The sequence below is a fragment of the Xiphophorus couchianus genome, chromosome 17 (assembly GCF_001444195.1).
Source record: "Xiphophorus couchianus chromosome 17, X_couchianus-1.0, whole genome shotgun sequence".
Classification (NCBI taxonomy): Eukaryota; Metazoa; Chordata; class Actinopteri; order Cyprinodontiformes; family Poeciliidae; genus Xiphophorus; species Xiphophorus couchianus.
Window position 1 is genome coordinate 4,996,511 of NC_040244.1, and position 16,001 is coordinate 5,012,511.

A 16,001-nucleotide genomic window follows, 5' to 3' on the forward strand; every position below is an offset into this window, starting at 1 on the left:
TTTGGTTCGACAGTCTGAGAGGAGCCGAGCTAGCAAAAATAAAGATGTCAAAGTCAGGTGATGGCTTAAGATACATGCACTTTAATTTAAAAGTATGCCTAAAATTAATCAGTGCAACTGAACAAGACAGAGGACATTTAATGGTCTTCTTATTTGATCGGCACTGTTTTGTTCAAACCACAGAGGCTGCATTTACACTAAAATATTTACAAAAAGTGTCATATTTCTTTACATCGTAACCATCTGTGTCTGTGAAATATCCATTTTAAATAAACTTAGACTGCAAAGAAGCAAATGTTCTTGTTTTATAATTAAAAAACCCCGGAATGACATAGTTCAATATAAAAGAAATACAGAACAAAACGTCTTCAGCTCAAAGAGAGAGAGAATGAGGAATCTGGAAATGTCTGGAGGGCATATTTTTACCTATTTCAACTCTATAATGGGGGAGATTATATGATGTAAAGTCTAAGGAAAAGTAGAAACACTAACAGGTGCTATAGAAATACTATTATGAGAAACAAAAATATAAATTGGCCTCTACAGACTTCGATCCTTCTGCCTGTTTTTATTCTAACCATTTTGCTCGTACAGACTACACAGTGTGTAAAATGCTTCATAAGTTGGCTGCCGGTGCTGCACCAAGCCCAAAAGTGCCCACATAATGTCCAGCTCAGTCGTAGTGGAAGCAGCTCAGCTAATAACACAAGCTAACGAGCTGTGGTGGGAATACTGCTCGACGACTTGTGGCTAAAACTGCTCCTGGAGGACTGAAACACTGCGCTCTTTAACATCTCTGAAGAAAGTGTTTGGTGGGCAAATCAGAATCAGTTGGTAATTTTATTTTTATAGGCTATTTAATAAGCTATACTCACTTCAGGAACAGATTCATATTTACAAGCACGACCTTCAAAGGTTTCCAACGACCAACAAACAGGGCTCATGAATCTGAAGCCTGCACTCTAACTACATGGAGGAGCTTCAGAGGGAACAGGACTTACAAGGCATATAAACAAGGCTTAACGCTTAAATTGGCCCTTGAGGACCAAATACACAGAGCTGGACTGACAATATAAAGTGCTGCAGAAGCAAACAAGAAAAAGACTGCAGCGGTAATTGCGTACAGTCAGTGTGAAACAATCTAAGGAAGATAAAAGCACTTGAGCAAAATCCCAAACTGTGGTTTTGAGTTTACCGTTTTATTCAAATTAAAACTTTGAACAGGATGAGACACAGAAATTCTAAAAGAAAAATAATATATATATATAAAAAAGCATTTTCAGTACAGAAAAAGAAAGCATTGCCTTTAAATGCCTTCTCTTTGTAATACTGATCGTTTAAATTCCTGAAATTGCAAAAAACAAACAAAAAAAATAATAATTCACAATTTCTTCACAAGTTTTTGGATAAAGAGATTCACAAGAAAGGACTACTAGTAAACCATCAATTAGTGGTTAGTGGTCGACATCTGATCTACCAGTTTATTATTTGGTGTTTAGGACTATGATTTACAGCATTTAAAAGGTTTATATCAAGCAGTGGTCGATAATATTTAGCATGGGTGGTGTTATGCCTCATGAGGGCGGTCACGGTGAGGCAGGAAAGGCTGTTATTTCAACACAAAGTTGAATGATTGGAGAGTTGACATTAAAAATTGTCTTTAGCGTGTTAGCATTAGCGCATGGCTTGGTTAGCATTACGAGCTGTAAGCTAATTTCTTGGGTGCCTCTCTAGGTAATCTAAATGGTTATGGCTTCAAAGGTCTTAAAATGTTACAAAATATCGTTCCGATATTTGGAAATCCTTTTTAAACGAGATGACTACGATTATCCTTTATCAAGCATTGAGTTTTGCAGAGCAGCCCCTTCTAACTCTGTTGCTGCACATTTATAGTCAGCTGGCTGAAAGAAGGTTGATATACAGTGAATCCTCGTTTTTCGCGGGGGCTACGTTCCAATGAAATACTCCATAGTACATTGAAACCAAAGAACAAAACCTTTTTACAGGCCCAAACATTTGTTTAACAAATAAAAAGTACTGTATAAACTTTTTTTTTTTTTACAAATAACTACTGTACTGTAAAATAATAATTTTAATATGAACTGAAAGCGGATTCCCGTGCCCAAATTGTGGAGATCAGCGCCGCCCCACCGCGACCTGAGTTATTGGATTAGAACGGGAGAAAATAAAAAGTGATTATGAAAAAAAACAAAACAAAGTACAAATAGTGACTCGCCTGTATTTCACTGCTCTTCTGACTGAGCCGCTGCAGCCTGACTCCGCTCTGCAGCGGGTTTTTTTCTTCTAAAGCCCGCGGTGCAGGTGTGTTTTTTCGAGAGAAGAACATAGTTATCGGTTGTTGTTGTCTCTCTTTTTTGTTCTGGGCAAAAAGATTCTCATAAACCGACATGCCACCATCGATTATGTTAAATTTGGCAAGCTGTTTTACATATGTGTACATATTAAACCGCAACGTTGTTGACACACAGGTAGAGAAGAAGCGGAGAGACTGTTTAGCCAATCAGGATGCAGAACACAATGCAAATCCGTGAAACAGCGAGACCGTGAAAGGTGAACCGCGATATAGCGAGGGTTCACTGTATATGTAGATTTCAGTCTTCCTGTTGCAGCTGTTTGGATTAAAGAGTAACAGCTCAGCCCCTCCCCCACGTTTTGCTTGCACACTGCCAGCCAGCAGGATGAAAGAACGCTATTATACTTTCTCCATGCTTCCAGGAAAGACAAATTTCAGCTGTTAGGAATAAGTGTTGCTTTTGGGCCCATGTCTACAGTGTTTTACAACCGTTATGAAGTAAATTCTTCCAGTATAGCAACTACAAATGACTTGAACTTGTTGAGGGAAACATCTGCACCACTTATGTAGGAGAAAAGTGTGAAGCTGGACCTCTGTTATGGCTCACTCTGTGAGGAGGGTAGCACTTTGGATAAAAAGTGGGAAAGGACTAAGAGAGGAAAGCAGCTTTCTGCACATTTTATTTTGTGTGTAAACTGAGGTCTTTGGCCTTCACCTGTCGCCAATACCAGCTTGTATTTGCATTACCATTGAAGGAGGAAATGGAGGGAAACACAGCCGTGGAAAGGAAAGGCAGCAGCTCAAGTGAGAAGAAGAGTGAGCAGCACGAACACCGGTCACTGACAGTAGGAAAGTCAATATCAACAGGAAGATTGAAAGATGGATTTACAAGGATGGAGAAAAGCAATAGAGGCACACAAAGGATAAGAAAGACATAAAAAAAGAGAGGGAAAGTTCAAAGGGTGAAAGGAGAGAAAGTCAGAGAAAAAGACATAAGCATGAGAAAAGAGGTCGTCTGGTAAAGCCATTAAGCCTGGATTCAATAACTCTGAAAACCAGCAATTTGTCAGTAATGACCACTGAAGGCCAAAGTGTGTGTGTGTGTGTGTGCGTGTGCTTATGGATGTGTTGCTATGAAATAGGTACTGAGACCTGGTCGAGTGTGAGTTTTTTTCCTGCTTCTATGTATCTGCTTTGGTCATACTATGAGGACACAAAAGTCCCAGTAAAGTTGCATAAATCATTTCAGATTTTCTTCACGGACAAGTTTGGGGCAGCTTGGAGTTTTTTGTGCCTTATGGCAACAGGAGACAGGTCGATCTATTGTTCTTTACGTGATGAAATACACTGAATGTACATGTGTGGGTGTGTGCAATAGCCAAAATGATTATATGTGCCTTTATTTAAAGAGAAAAGAATCATCCTTGAAGGAGGAAGCAGAGATGCTTGATGAAAGCCTAGACTAGAGACTCCAAACCACAACACAGAACAGATGGATGGTTCTGACTTTCTGCAGGAACACAATCCCTAAACCTTACTGCCCAAACTCTACAAATGTCAAGGTAAGCCATTTATTGAAGTATACGGGGTACATTATTTGTTAAAATATGATCAAGGTAAAATGTTCTGGAAATAAATAGAAAATTCATGTAACAGCTTGGATTTACAATTCTGATTGCTTTGATCCTGGTTATGTAGTTTCTTGCGAGCCACAACAGAGGATGCACCTCGTTTTTACCACGACTGAATGTCTTAATCATAGCGGATGCTAAAATCCTACTGACACAGACACAGCTGGACTTCCACTCCCATTGTTAGCTGAGTATTTACAGTCTGCACTATCAGTGGTAATGTTTTAGTTCCAGCTCTGCCCTGTCCTGTTTTCGTAAGTCCTGCCAATCGGAATTCACCCAATCTGTGACCTTAAAGCGACGGGAGGCTCTCGGGCAGACACATCAGTGGACACACATTGTTCTTGCCAGCCAGGGAACATCAGGGGATAAAACTGGAAAAACAACAATAATACCCACTGGAAACCTAATTTATTTTATTGTGTATCTAGAACAAAGCAAACTCTGAAATTTTCTGTGCTCGGATAATTGCACAGACACTGGCAGAAGGCAAAATAAATGACAAATTGCATTTAAAAAGCCATTATTGATGAACAAAAGAAGTTCATGCATACAGTACACAAACATACATCTTATTAAGTTGTATTATTACTTTTCATTGTCTGCTGTAATATCCTAATCTAATGTGTTTTCATTAGCTGTAAGCAGGAAATTGTCATAATTACAAGAAATAAAGGCTTCATTTTGTCTTATTAATACAAATTATGTGCTTCTCTGGGTGAATTAACTGAAATAAATATTTTTTTCAATAACATATTTAGTTATTGAATGGGTTTGCATGTTTAACACAGAGTATTATATCTTAAGCTTTTTTTCTGTTTTTCTAACACTTTTTTCTTCCACTGAACTTTCAGCATTTTGAGAACTGCCAGCTTCTTCAGGATCTACCTTTTTTGCGATAACCTCCTGTAAGCCATAATCATCAGAATCGGATATTAATGCTTGGAATATGTAACTGTCTATTAAATCTATATGACCTAAGTTGCTATATTTAATAATTGAAATAAATTAACTTTATGTTAATGTTCAAATTTATGTCCGCTTTTTAAAAACAACTTATTGCACTATACGTTGGCAATAAAGGGAATTTTATCCACCTCGCAAAAATCCAATATTTCTCTCATTGTATAAAAAAGACCCAACTTTCTCTTAAAATAAAGAGATCACATCATAAGATTCACATCTAAATTCTGTCATTTTCTGGGTTGTTTCATTCCAATAACTTGAGTTGTACATAGCGGATTCAAAGTCCATTTTTCTGAAGTTTCTCCAGTTTTAGCAGGGCCAAAAAACACACGCAGTTAACAACCTGGAACTATTTAAGTTTCAGCTGATAGTCACATGCTGACATTTCAGCCAATAACACTTCATTCATTTTTTTATGGCACCAAACACACACAAATGTATAAGCTAAGGACTTAAATAGACTAACAGTAACACATACTCTAGTGCAAACATCCACCACAAATTCTAGAGAGCGCTTCCAAACGGTACGATGGAGCAACACCCACATGCATTCGCACGAATAAAAACACAGAATATACGTTTTTCTTTTACTACCATACTTCAGACCATTAATAGGGACAGAAAGAGACTTCCTGAGTTTGTGAAGGAGAGCGGAAAATTCTGATGCCAACTCTCTTCAGTGCTCATTAGAGGCGTCATTGAGCCATAAAGCTTATTATTATGACTATGGCAGAGAAAACAGTGCTTTCAGGATAACCTCGCCGTACAAGACAGCGTTACTTTGCAGTTAAGCTGAAGTTAAACAGAAAGATGAAACAAACACACATTAGGGGAGGAAACATGCTTAGGTCCATTAAGAAAACATTCAAAGGCAAACATGTCCAAGCAAATGTCAAAAATGTATGCATGTATATAGGAGCAATTTGCACAACTCTGCTGCTTTCATGCTTCAGAAAAGTCTGACTAAACACTAGAGAGTTGCCTTACAGCATGTTACCAGCTTCAACCACAACTGGCATAATTCCTTAACATCTGTGGTTCAAGAAAATCCACAGTGAAAGCTTTTTGACATGCATCACTCATGTGTTCGTGCAGAACAAATAGGCTTCCGCTTTATCTGATCTATCAATCCACACTCTCTCCACATCACATGCGTGGGAAATACATCACCCCGAATGGCCTTTACAGCTCCTAAAGCTCCCAGCCTCATGCTGTTTATGTGTTCAGAGTTTGTTCATAACATTAAACACTTCCGACATAAAATCAGAGACAGGATTGAAAAAAAAAAACTATATAAATACTGTTGTGGATAAATAGATATTAATTTCTTCTGGGAAACATGATGATCTCTAAAAAAATCCCTCATTTTAAACAGATGAAGTTAGAAGTCAGTCGTTTCTTAAAGACAATGCTTAATTAATATGATCATTTTTACTTTAATAACACATATTTTATTGCAGTTTAGACTTTTTAAAATAATTTTTGTAACTACATTTTTATAAAATCTGTCACCAGACAGATCAATAAGCAGGACATCATCAAGATCACTGATATTATTAGATGCATAAAACATTCAGTATAGAGCTGGATATAATATTAAAACAGTCATTATTTAAGTATCAATGTGTGCAAAATTGCAATTGCAAAATACATTTAATAAAAAATTTTGCATGCCATTTTTGTATTTCAGGTCTATTGCATTTAGAGTATCAATACTATAGTAGTCAGGTGGTACAGCTTCTTTATCCTTACTGGCTACAAAGAACATAGATTTCAATGACTAAGATGCTCAGGGAAAGAAAGGTGTGAGTTTCTCTTTCTTTTGATAACGACAAAGAAAGCAAAGACTGAGGAAAATAGAGGTTTAATCTCAACTCCAGACATTGTGGCTTGATAAAAGATCTAGACTAAATTAAATGCTGGAACCGGACAAAAGTCCATTTGGAGAAGAACTTCTTGAGAAGCTTCTAAGTTGTCATAAGGATGCAGGAATGGGCGAAACTGAATGGCATTGAAGCATTAGGAAAAGAAACTAGAGTTATTATAAAGAGTTGTTATAAGAAGAGCAATATCAGAGGCTACGAGCTGCTTGGCTACAAATTTACTGGGTTACTATATTTCCAAGGACATGCTGTAATACTTAAACTTAATACTTAAAAAAATACTCAAATGACTTGGATCCAGGTTTACTGCATTCGATTCCCCACATCTGATTTATAAGTCATCTTAGTATTCAATAAAATAATGAAATTGTTATGATACCATGTAGTGCACAAAACTGCTTCAGTAGAAATGATTTAATCCTGAAACATTTTAGTTTTTAAAACGCATTGCATTGAGAAGCAAAAAAGTGAATCGATTTTAAAACAACATGTTTATGTCTCTTTGTGAGTCTGTTTTTCACTCTATTGGTAGAAACTTGCATGAACTACTGTGTTAGCAAAAGCAGATCGTCAAATACGATACGAGAAGCTTTCTCTGGCTCCATATGATAACTGCATTCATGTTAAATCAGCTGTAAAAATCCTGTACTACATTTTGTATGAGTTTGTGTTTTACATGCTATTTCAGTGCAATGCTAATGGCTTTACAGAGTGCCGGGCATTTTAACAGAGCCAAGGAAAGGCTTGTAAAACACACACAGTCACCACAAAACAGAAAAAAAAGAGGCTGGCATATTGAGGCACGGTGGTCTGGTAGGAGACCGTGTGCGAGTCTGAGTGTGTATTAACAGGGTCAGTCAGGGTTATGGCGACACATGATGAAGGAAAAGGAGAAACACCGTCCTGAATGAAAGACTGCCAGTGTGTTTTTTGCAATTGTGTGTAAGGTTGATTGGTGGCTAAAAAAAAAAAACATGCATGGCGCCAAGTGGCACTGCCTGACTCTGGGTGGGTTTGGACAGAGAAATAAGCAGAAAGATTCAAATTGTGAAATGAATTGCTGTTAAGGGAAACATCCCACTGAAAAATATGCCTTGTAAAGGCTTAAAAACCTCAAAACAGGCTCTGTAATGGAGTGAATGAGATGTGAATAAGAAATACACTGTTGATGTAATGACTTTGGGATAAATGAACCTAAAAGGAGGATTGGAAAGAAACTCCAAGGGCAAAATGAAAAGAAACACATGAACAAAAATAAAATGGGGACATTTTAATATAAAAGATCAAATCTTTTCATTCTGAACATTTTATTTTTTTCCTGGGGATACCTCATACCTGTGTGATACTTTTAGAAAAATAATGCATTGCATATATATAGCCTAGATGTTCACAAGTCATTTTTCCAAGTCTGGGGTCCAAGTCCAAGTCAATTCTCAAATGAATAAATTAAAAACCTGTACATAAAATTCATGATATCTAGGTCACTTTATAACCTCGTTGCAGACTTGTGTTGTTTGTAACTAGGCCTAAATTACCACAAACATTTAATGGTTTTTTAAATGTTGTGTTGTAATATGTTCCTATTTAATTCACTATGCAATAAATGAAAATGAATGTAATAGTTACCCCATTAGAAATATGTTAATACTCCAAGACAACAATAGAAAGAGATTAAAACCCAACAATATGAAGTTTTTGCTTTTTTGTCTTTATAATAACTAAGACAAATAAGATGACTAAGATTTTTATATTAACCACAATTACATATTGAATAAATATAGTTTGGAGGGTTTTCTTTTCCTCACTCCACGCTGGAGAATTTTGAATGGTATTGGAAAAAAAAAATTTCTAAATTCAAATTGAAAGCCCTAACTCCTACTTCTTAATAGTTGAGATGTTCAATACAAAGGGAGGAGGACAGGCTCTGATTTTGGTATTTTCAACTTGGATGTGTCCTTGTAATGACACAGTTAGCTTACCATGTCAGAGGCTCGTCATGTTTATTTCTTTCTGAAGTCCAAAGTTATTTAACACAACATTCATTTAAAGAGACCTGCATGTGTTTATTATAAAGCTACAGCTAACATGAATAGATTGCTATGAGTCATTAACATCCCATGAGCCACCAATGTCACTGGCTAACATACAAGCACATTCTTTCAGTTTTGAATCCAATATGGCCGCCTCCCATGAAACTTGAGGTAAGGGTTGCCAGTTTAATGACAGTTTTATCTCATTAAAGCAGTGGGACATTTAGTACCTAAACAGCTATTTCTTTTCCTCTTCAAGGGAGAAAATGGAGAGAAAACTTTTGTTAATAGTTTTTAGCACCAAAACAAACAACAAATCTCACTGTTTTCCCTGAAACGCGACGTCCCTTTCAGCTTCGAGCGCCAATTTTTAAGACATATCAAACACAAAATTGTCAGATTTGTGCCTTTCTCTATTTTGGACTGAATAGTATATCGTCAGAAGTTCAGCCCTGGAAATATTGTTTTCATGGCCTAAATCTTATTTTAAGTTCTCCACAACTCTATCCTTAATTTTCCAGCTGTGTTCTGTGATTGTCATGATATGGTGTCCTCACTGATATTCTTTAACAAACCAAACAGCTGGATTTACACAGATTGCTGTGTGATACAGCAGAGCTTCTTACTGAGGATCCCGTAAAAATCAAGAAGCGAGTGAAGCACAGTACATTTAGAAGAAAGTTAGGATCATTTTTCATCTCAGCTGTACGTTTGACTTGTTTGTAACCATGAACAGTCTGCATTCCTTATTAGATAAGCTTTAACAGCTGCCCACATAATCAGTTTTAATAGAGCACGCTTTGCATTTAAAAACTAATGTCTGACCTCAAGACCACAAAATAAAGTCTGCATTTCGGGCTGATGATGAAAAATATGCTTTATAGTTTTCTGTCTGAGAAAGTCCCAGAGAGTGGTGAATGTGCCCTGGGATTAAATGACAGCTTGATTCTCTATTTTCCGAGTTTATTCAAAGCGACAGGAAACCATGCTACGCCATATGTGAAGCGCTCATGCTAAACAGAGACGTTTCTCAGCATTGAGACGTACAATAAGGCTTTCATGGAGACTGTAGGAAACTGGTAACCAAACCGCATACTCTGTCACCGAGCTGCGCGAGTGTGTCTGCGTCTACGGTTACCGCTTTCAATGCATACCACATGTAGCAACCATGTTTTGGCTGATATGTTTTCAATATGGAGAAAGAGGAAGCCTTCGACAGACCCAATTTGTTTAATTGAATAATGCACTGTTTGTATTGAAAGCCTGAAAACACAAGTGGTTACTATGATAATGCAGAAACATGAAGGCATTCCCTGAGCCCCAACTTGTCTTCTCACTGCTCCGATTTTGACAGTAAAATAAAAACTCTTCCACTGTCTCGCTGCTCCGAGCTGCACACGAACCCACCTTCCTCATTCTGCCAAGGAGCTGAGGCAGAGTGTACTCCCTGCACTGTACAATGAAATAAAATGTCTTATCCGGTATTTGTTGTGCAGCCAGGCGCTTGTCAACAGGTGACCTGCTGGAGTAAATCTCTTTACAAGTGTCAAAGGTAATGCCAAAAACCTGCCAAGTCAACTGGTGTGGGCCTTGTCTTCCACTCATACTCATGCCAAGATGCGCACATCGATGCATAGAGTAAGAGCACAGTCACACTGAGGCCAGTTTTACAACCTGAAGAAAAATATTTTTTCATGTTCTGGGTAATAATAAGTTTAATAATCTCACAAATTAAAGAAAAACTAAATTTTCTCTTATCTTCACAATTATCCAAAACAAAACCCTCACCTGCTCCTCTGACATGCCGTGCAGCTGCGTGTGCCAGGAGGCGGAGTCAGAACGGTGATAAGATGGGGGCGGGGCAAAGTCCTGCAATATGATTGGATCACGCTCCTGACACAGTGAGGTCAGGTGACTTATGTACAACTTCAGTTTATTGCGATTCTGATTGAGGTCCAGGAGAGGAGAGAGAATCTACAGGAGGGGACAGAAAAATATGTTTGATTAATAAAAATGCAACAAAAAAATGTAAATAACAATCATGATGGCTGGTTTAAGAGTTTACAAGTCAGGGAAACGGAAGGACATGCAGATATGGATGGAAGTGGGTGAAATGCAGACTTGAAAAGTACTGTAGTGTGAAAAATACAAAAAAATATTATTAATTTCAACCATGATGAGTAGAAAGCACTGAAAGAAGTTTACATAACGGGTATTGTGACTGTCAAGTCAAGCAAACACTACACACTTGGGTTACATGGTGAACTGGATGTGTATTAGCTGTGACTTAATTAAGAGAGTAAAAACAAGGGCAAACAGGAAGGCCACAGCAGTTGAACTCATGTAAATATTCCACTGAATTTAAAATGCAGTCCTACATCCTCAGGTATATTATAAAACAGATTTGTTTCGTATTCATACTCATCAAACCTTTTCACATCTTGTCGTGTTTGAACCATAAACTCGATGCATTTCATTAAAATTTTTAGTGATGGACCAACACAATGCAGCATAACTGGGAAACAGAGGAAAAGAGTTTGTGAAATGTTTTGCAAAAAAAAAAAAAGGAAAAACATAAATGCACAGCATAACATTTTACTTTGTCCCCTTTGCTCTAATACGGCTAAATAAAACTCAAAATGGTTTCAGAAGGAGCCCAATTAGAAAATCCTAGTAGAGTGAAGGTTTAACTCCAAGCAGGATAAAAAAGCTGACCTGATATTTCCTAAAACTAAAACGAATGGGAGAAGATTTAAGTCTTTAAATGGCCAGAGCAGGTCGACACATATTCCAGAAAACCTCCAGCTCTATTTGTAGTAGAACTTGGTTCTACAAAAACTCAGATGGGCTAAATGCAAACTCTCACCACATTCTTTGTAAATGCACAACATATGTACCTTTTCCCCTTCCACTTCACAAGAGTGCCCCGCTTTGTGTTGGTCTACGGCAAAAACGTCGTAATAAAATACTGAGGTTTATCTACGCTATTCCAAGACATTGTTTGTTACTGAAAGTGAAGAGAAAATTTCCACTTTCCAGTTGTTCACTGCGTATATGTTAGTACATTATAAGCTTTAGGTTAAATAAAAATTAGAATACAGCAACAATAGGTTCCTGATGCGTGTCTGCTTAGCGTGGGAACGAGGATGAGAAAAGTGACAAGAGATGCAAGCATTTAAGACAAGACCCCCCATGAGACGTGCCCATGACAGACACATACTCACACAGATAAAACAAACAGACCAAACTCTTCCCCTTGTGGGATACCAGGATTTAAGTGCAGAGGAAGCATTTTAAGAGGGGAAGCAGTGTGAGTGTGCGTTAGCAAGCTATATTTAACACTGCAATGCGTCTGCACCAGCCTTCTGTGCTCATCGTCACTCAGCAAACACACAAAGAGAATTAAAAACAGATTTAGCCTTCTTGAGCAATAAATGGTCTTTTAATCAATTAAAAGATATTTATGTCCCATCAAGTCCCATCAAGCAAAATAATTTGTTGCCCGTTTCTTTTATTGGAAATATGACAAATACCAATAACAAAGTTCAACATGTAGATAGGAGTTTAACTCAAAGAAAATGATTCTCAAACAGCTGTTGGCTGAAAATTCGGCTCTCGATGCTTAACTGCAAGGTTCGGTTGTGTTCTTTTGTTCTTCATAGGACATGACTTTATGAAAGTGTTTTAGCTCTGACATTTCTTCTTTTGTCCTCCACTTGTCCAATTTTCTAATTCTTTAAGGAATCACCGCACCAATGCTGCTATGGTGAGAAACTAGGACTACACTGAAGATGAGTAAAAACGCTAAAGAAAAGACCTCATAGATCAACACACACACAAACTCTGTCGTTTCTTACATTTCGATTACGTGTCTAAAGATAACTGACTTTAGCACTGTGATATTAGCGCGCAGAAGAAACTAAAAGATACTGAGATAAAGTGACAATTCAAGATGACACATTGGAGTAAAAACCTTTGAGAGAGTAAAGCCTGTCATGTAGCTTCACAGATGTAAACACAGCAGCAAAACTATTGATTCAAAGAAGTTATGAGGGATATAAAACATTTGCACAGGACCGTATGTAAATTACAACGGGCAGACGAGCCAGTTAGCAGACAATCCAACATCGATCAATTACACAATGGATGCCATCTTTTCATCTACATACCGAGGTAAAGTAAGGACATTTTGCTGGATTTAGAGCTTTTGCATTCCTTATAAGCATGAAAAGTTGCTGAAAAAGCTAAAAACAGTAGGACATTTTCAACTCCTTCAGTAACTTCGTGTGTTTTATGATGCTGACAAAAAAAATGAATTGATGAGGATGTGGGTGGTTTTCACGCTATATTGTTTGAGCACTCTTGTCTCTGCATTAAATCTGCAATAAAAGCCAACAGTGAATCTGTCACCTTTAATTTCTTCTTATTGACAGCTACCACAAAAACATTAATACACGCCTACACATGTGAACCTGGATGTAATCCTGAGCTGCTCCTGATTATCTCCACAAGTCATAGGAAACAGCTTCTTGGACCAAAACTGCTGGTTTCTTACACACACTAAACATGTTTACACTAAATATATATTTTCAAATATGTTATTTGTGTATGCAATTACCCCTCCAGTGCACACACACTCAAATGCATTACATTTTAGGACTGTTATCAGCACAGAGATAAGCTCTAGTTGCAATATTTTGCAGTAAAGGACTGTCAGTAGGAAACAGCCCATTAAAAGAATCTGTGCTGTCTATTTCGCTTTAGTGGAAAAAAAGAGTTAGGAGGAGAAGGTATAAAAGATGGAATAAAAGACGGCAGGGTTTCATATTCTGGGCTATAAAACTTCTACGCTGCCCATACGAAGGCAGTTCTACGGAGTTTGCTTTACAGCCCCAAAATAAACCTAGCATGTGGTCAACAGCTGCTATCTCCCACTTTCTAATTTATATTATTCTGTCAAACAGCAGAAAAAAGAAATTCCCTGTCAACACTTTCCAGACATGAAGCAAATCTCTGAGGATCAAACACAAGACAAACTAGAAACAGGCACAAAGAATGGAATGAATGAAGTGATCTGAGGAAGACATTTTTAGAGAAATTACTTTTTCCACCTAGAATCTATTTAAAAAGAAAACAAGATTTGAAAAGAAATATGAAAACTAAAACACTAGATCTAAATTTTATAAACACTATGAATTTAGATACTTTTACTCAAAATGTGGCAATAAGAACCTATACGTTTTAGCAGTTTTTCACAGACATGATGGCCAAGTAATCAGTGTGTGTGGTTAATGGGTCTGCAGCGGTTTCAGTGTCTTGTGAAACAATCCCCAGGGAGGTATAGTTTTATGCTGCGCTGTGAGTCAGAGGGTGAGCTTGAGCCGCTTTATTAGCCTCTCATGTGTCCCTACAGGATTCTCACTGTAGCAAGAAAGAGCTCTAAAGAGAGGCATACGGCAAACTTTGCTGACTGGACTCGAAGAAAGAAAAACACTACGGCCAAATGATATGATGAAATTAGAATCCCTCATAGAACCGTGAAGGACTTGTGCTCAAAAAGACATACAAAGCAACCTCTACTGTTGTAGGCATCCCTGGTAAAGATGTGAAGAAAACTTAAAATAAATGGCAGTTTAAGAATAAATTTACCCAAGAGGTCATCTAAAATGCTGCTGGAAGAGTCCTGACCAACACCAGGAAAATGAATCTTATCACATTTTCATGCACTGGCTTCATATTTGTCAAAGAATTGATTTTCCACGACAGCTTTTAAATGGAAGGATCTGACTTTTGAATTGAAAGGGAAATCTGAGATTGGACGACTAGATGTGGATTTAAAATCAAACTACAGATTTAAATTTGCCTCTAATATTTTTATCTTAACGTCAGTTTATTTTATGCAATGCTTTTGTCCTTTTGCATCATTAATGGCTTTCTGTCTTTTCATTGACCTCCAATAAAGCCCTCTGGACTGCCTTGTGTCTGAATGGTGCTATCAAAATAAACTTGCCCTGTCTTATGTTCTCTTCTTATTAACTCGGTCCACAAAAGGATGATTTTGATTCATTGTGATTGGATTTTGCTCATTATTTTGTTGAAAGAGTTATTTTATCTTATTTTTTTGGAGCGATCAGAGGGTTTTAAAACATTTTCATATCGAGTGCTAATGATGCCATGTACTCCAGCAAGGGCTTTTGGAAGAGAAATAGGCCACAGCATAACATATTCACCATTTCATTAACATGAGATGCTTTTCCACATATTGATCCTTTGCTTTAATGAAAAATAGACAGACTTGGTTGTTATGGGGACTTAGTGACCCATAGATGCTACTTTTATATCTCTAACCAACAAGCTTTGGAGAGTTTTATTCCTCCCATCTGATCCTCATATGGTGACAAGATACAACTGTCTTACAACAATTTATTTCTTTTTCATTTCTTGTCTTATGAAGCTCAACACACATTTCCTGGACTTGAACTGCATATTTTCTCTTTCCCATTTGGAAAAGCTGCTGGGGGAAATGAACTGCAATAGAAACACAAGGCAATAAAGTTATTAATTGAATGTTTCTGAACTTCAAAAGTAATGGATAAAAAAAAGGTTTGGAATCAGAATATGTTTTTTTTCCACAATTCTACTTAGTTTTAAATTGTTTATGCTCACAGAATGAAGAGACTAACTAACTTCATAGCACAATTTAAATTTAATGTGGTATATCTACCACAACTTATGGCCATAAAGTGTCCTTAACAATGCTTGGCATGTGTTAAAACTGCTCTCCTGTGCTCCTCTGCTGCAGCTCAGAATCCCCCTTATAGACATACACACAAGCACTCACTGTTTGGATGAAATGGGCTATGGCAAATTAACCACCTCACACACCAGCAGGAAGGTGAATATAGCACCTGGTGGTGGTAGAAAGGAAAGAAAAGATGGCAGACAGAGGTTGGACATGCTAGCTGACCTGGCTCTCTCAGCAGGAAGGTGCTACATCTAATTAATAAGAAGGTTTCAACTTAGATCTGCTAGAGAATCTTTGGGCTGTCAGCATCCTTGTGCACTGGCAATAAATCATGTGGTATTATTTTGCTAACACCAGAGTTAAAGCTACGACGCCTAAAATGTTTGTAGTAGTACATATATTTTTAGATTTGATTAGAAATCTCTTACGAAT

At 37.4% G+C, this 16,001-nt stretch overlaps 1 protein-coding gene across 12 annotated transcripts in view; it reads right to left on the reverse strand.

Annotated features, from left to right (window-relative positions):
• The window catches only part of LOC114160803 (ELKS/Rab6-interacting/CAST family member 1-like), a 127,762-nt gene that overhangs the window by 9,928 nt on the left and 101,833 nt on the right, over window positions 1-16,001 (reverse strand). For 9 of the 12 annotated variants that reach the window (XM_028043611.1, XM_028043613.1, XM_028043610.1 and 6 more), the window contains one exon: window positions 10,613-10,798. In XM_028043611.1, coding sequence (XP_027899412.1) covers window positions 10,613-10,798 — 186 coding nt within the window. Of the gene's footprint in view, window positions 1-10,612; window positions 10,799-16,001 lie in introns of those variants that run through there. The other 3 variants (XR_003598856.1, XR_003598857.1, XR_003598858.1) reach the window with 1 other exon arrangement.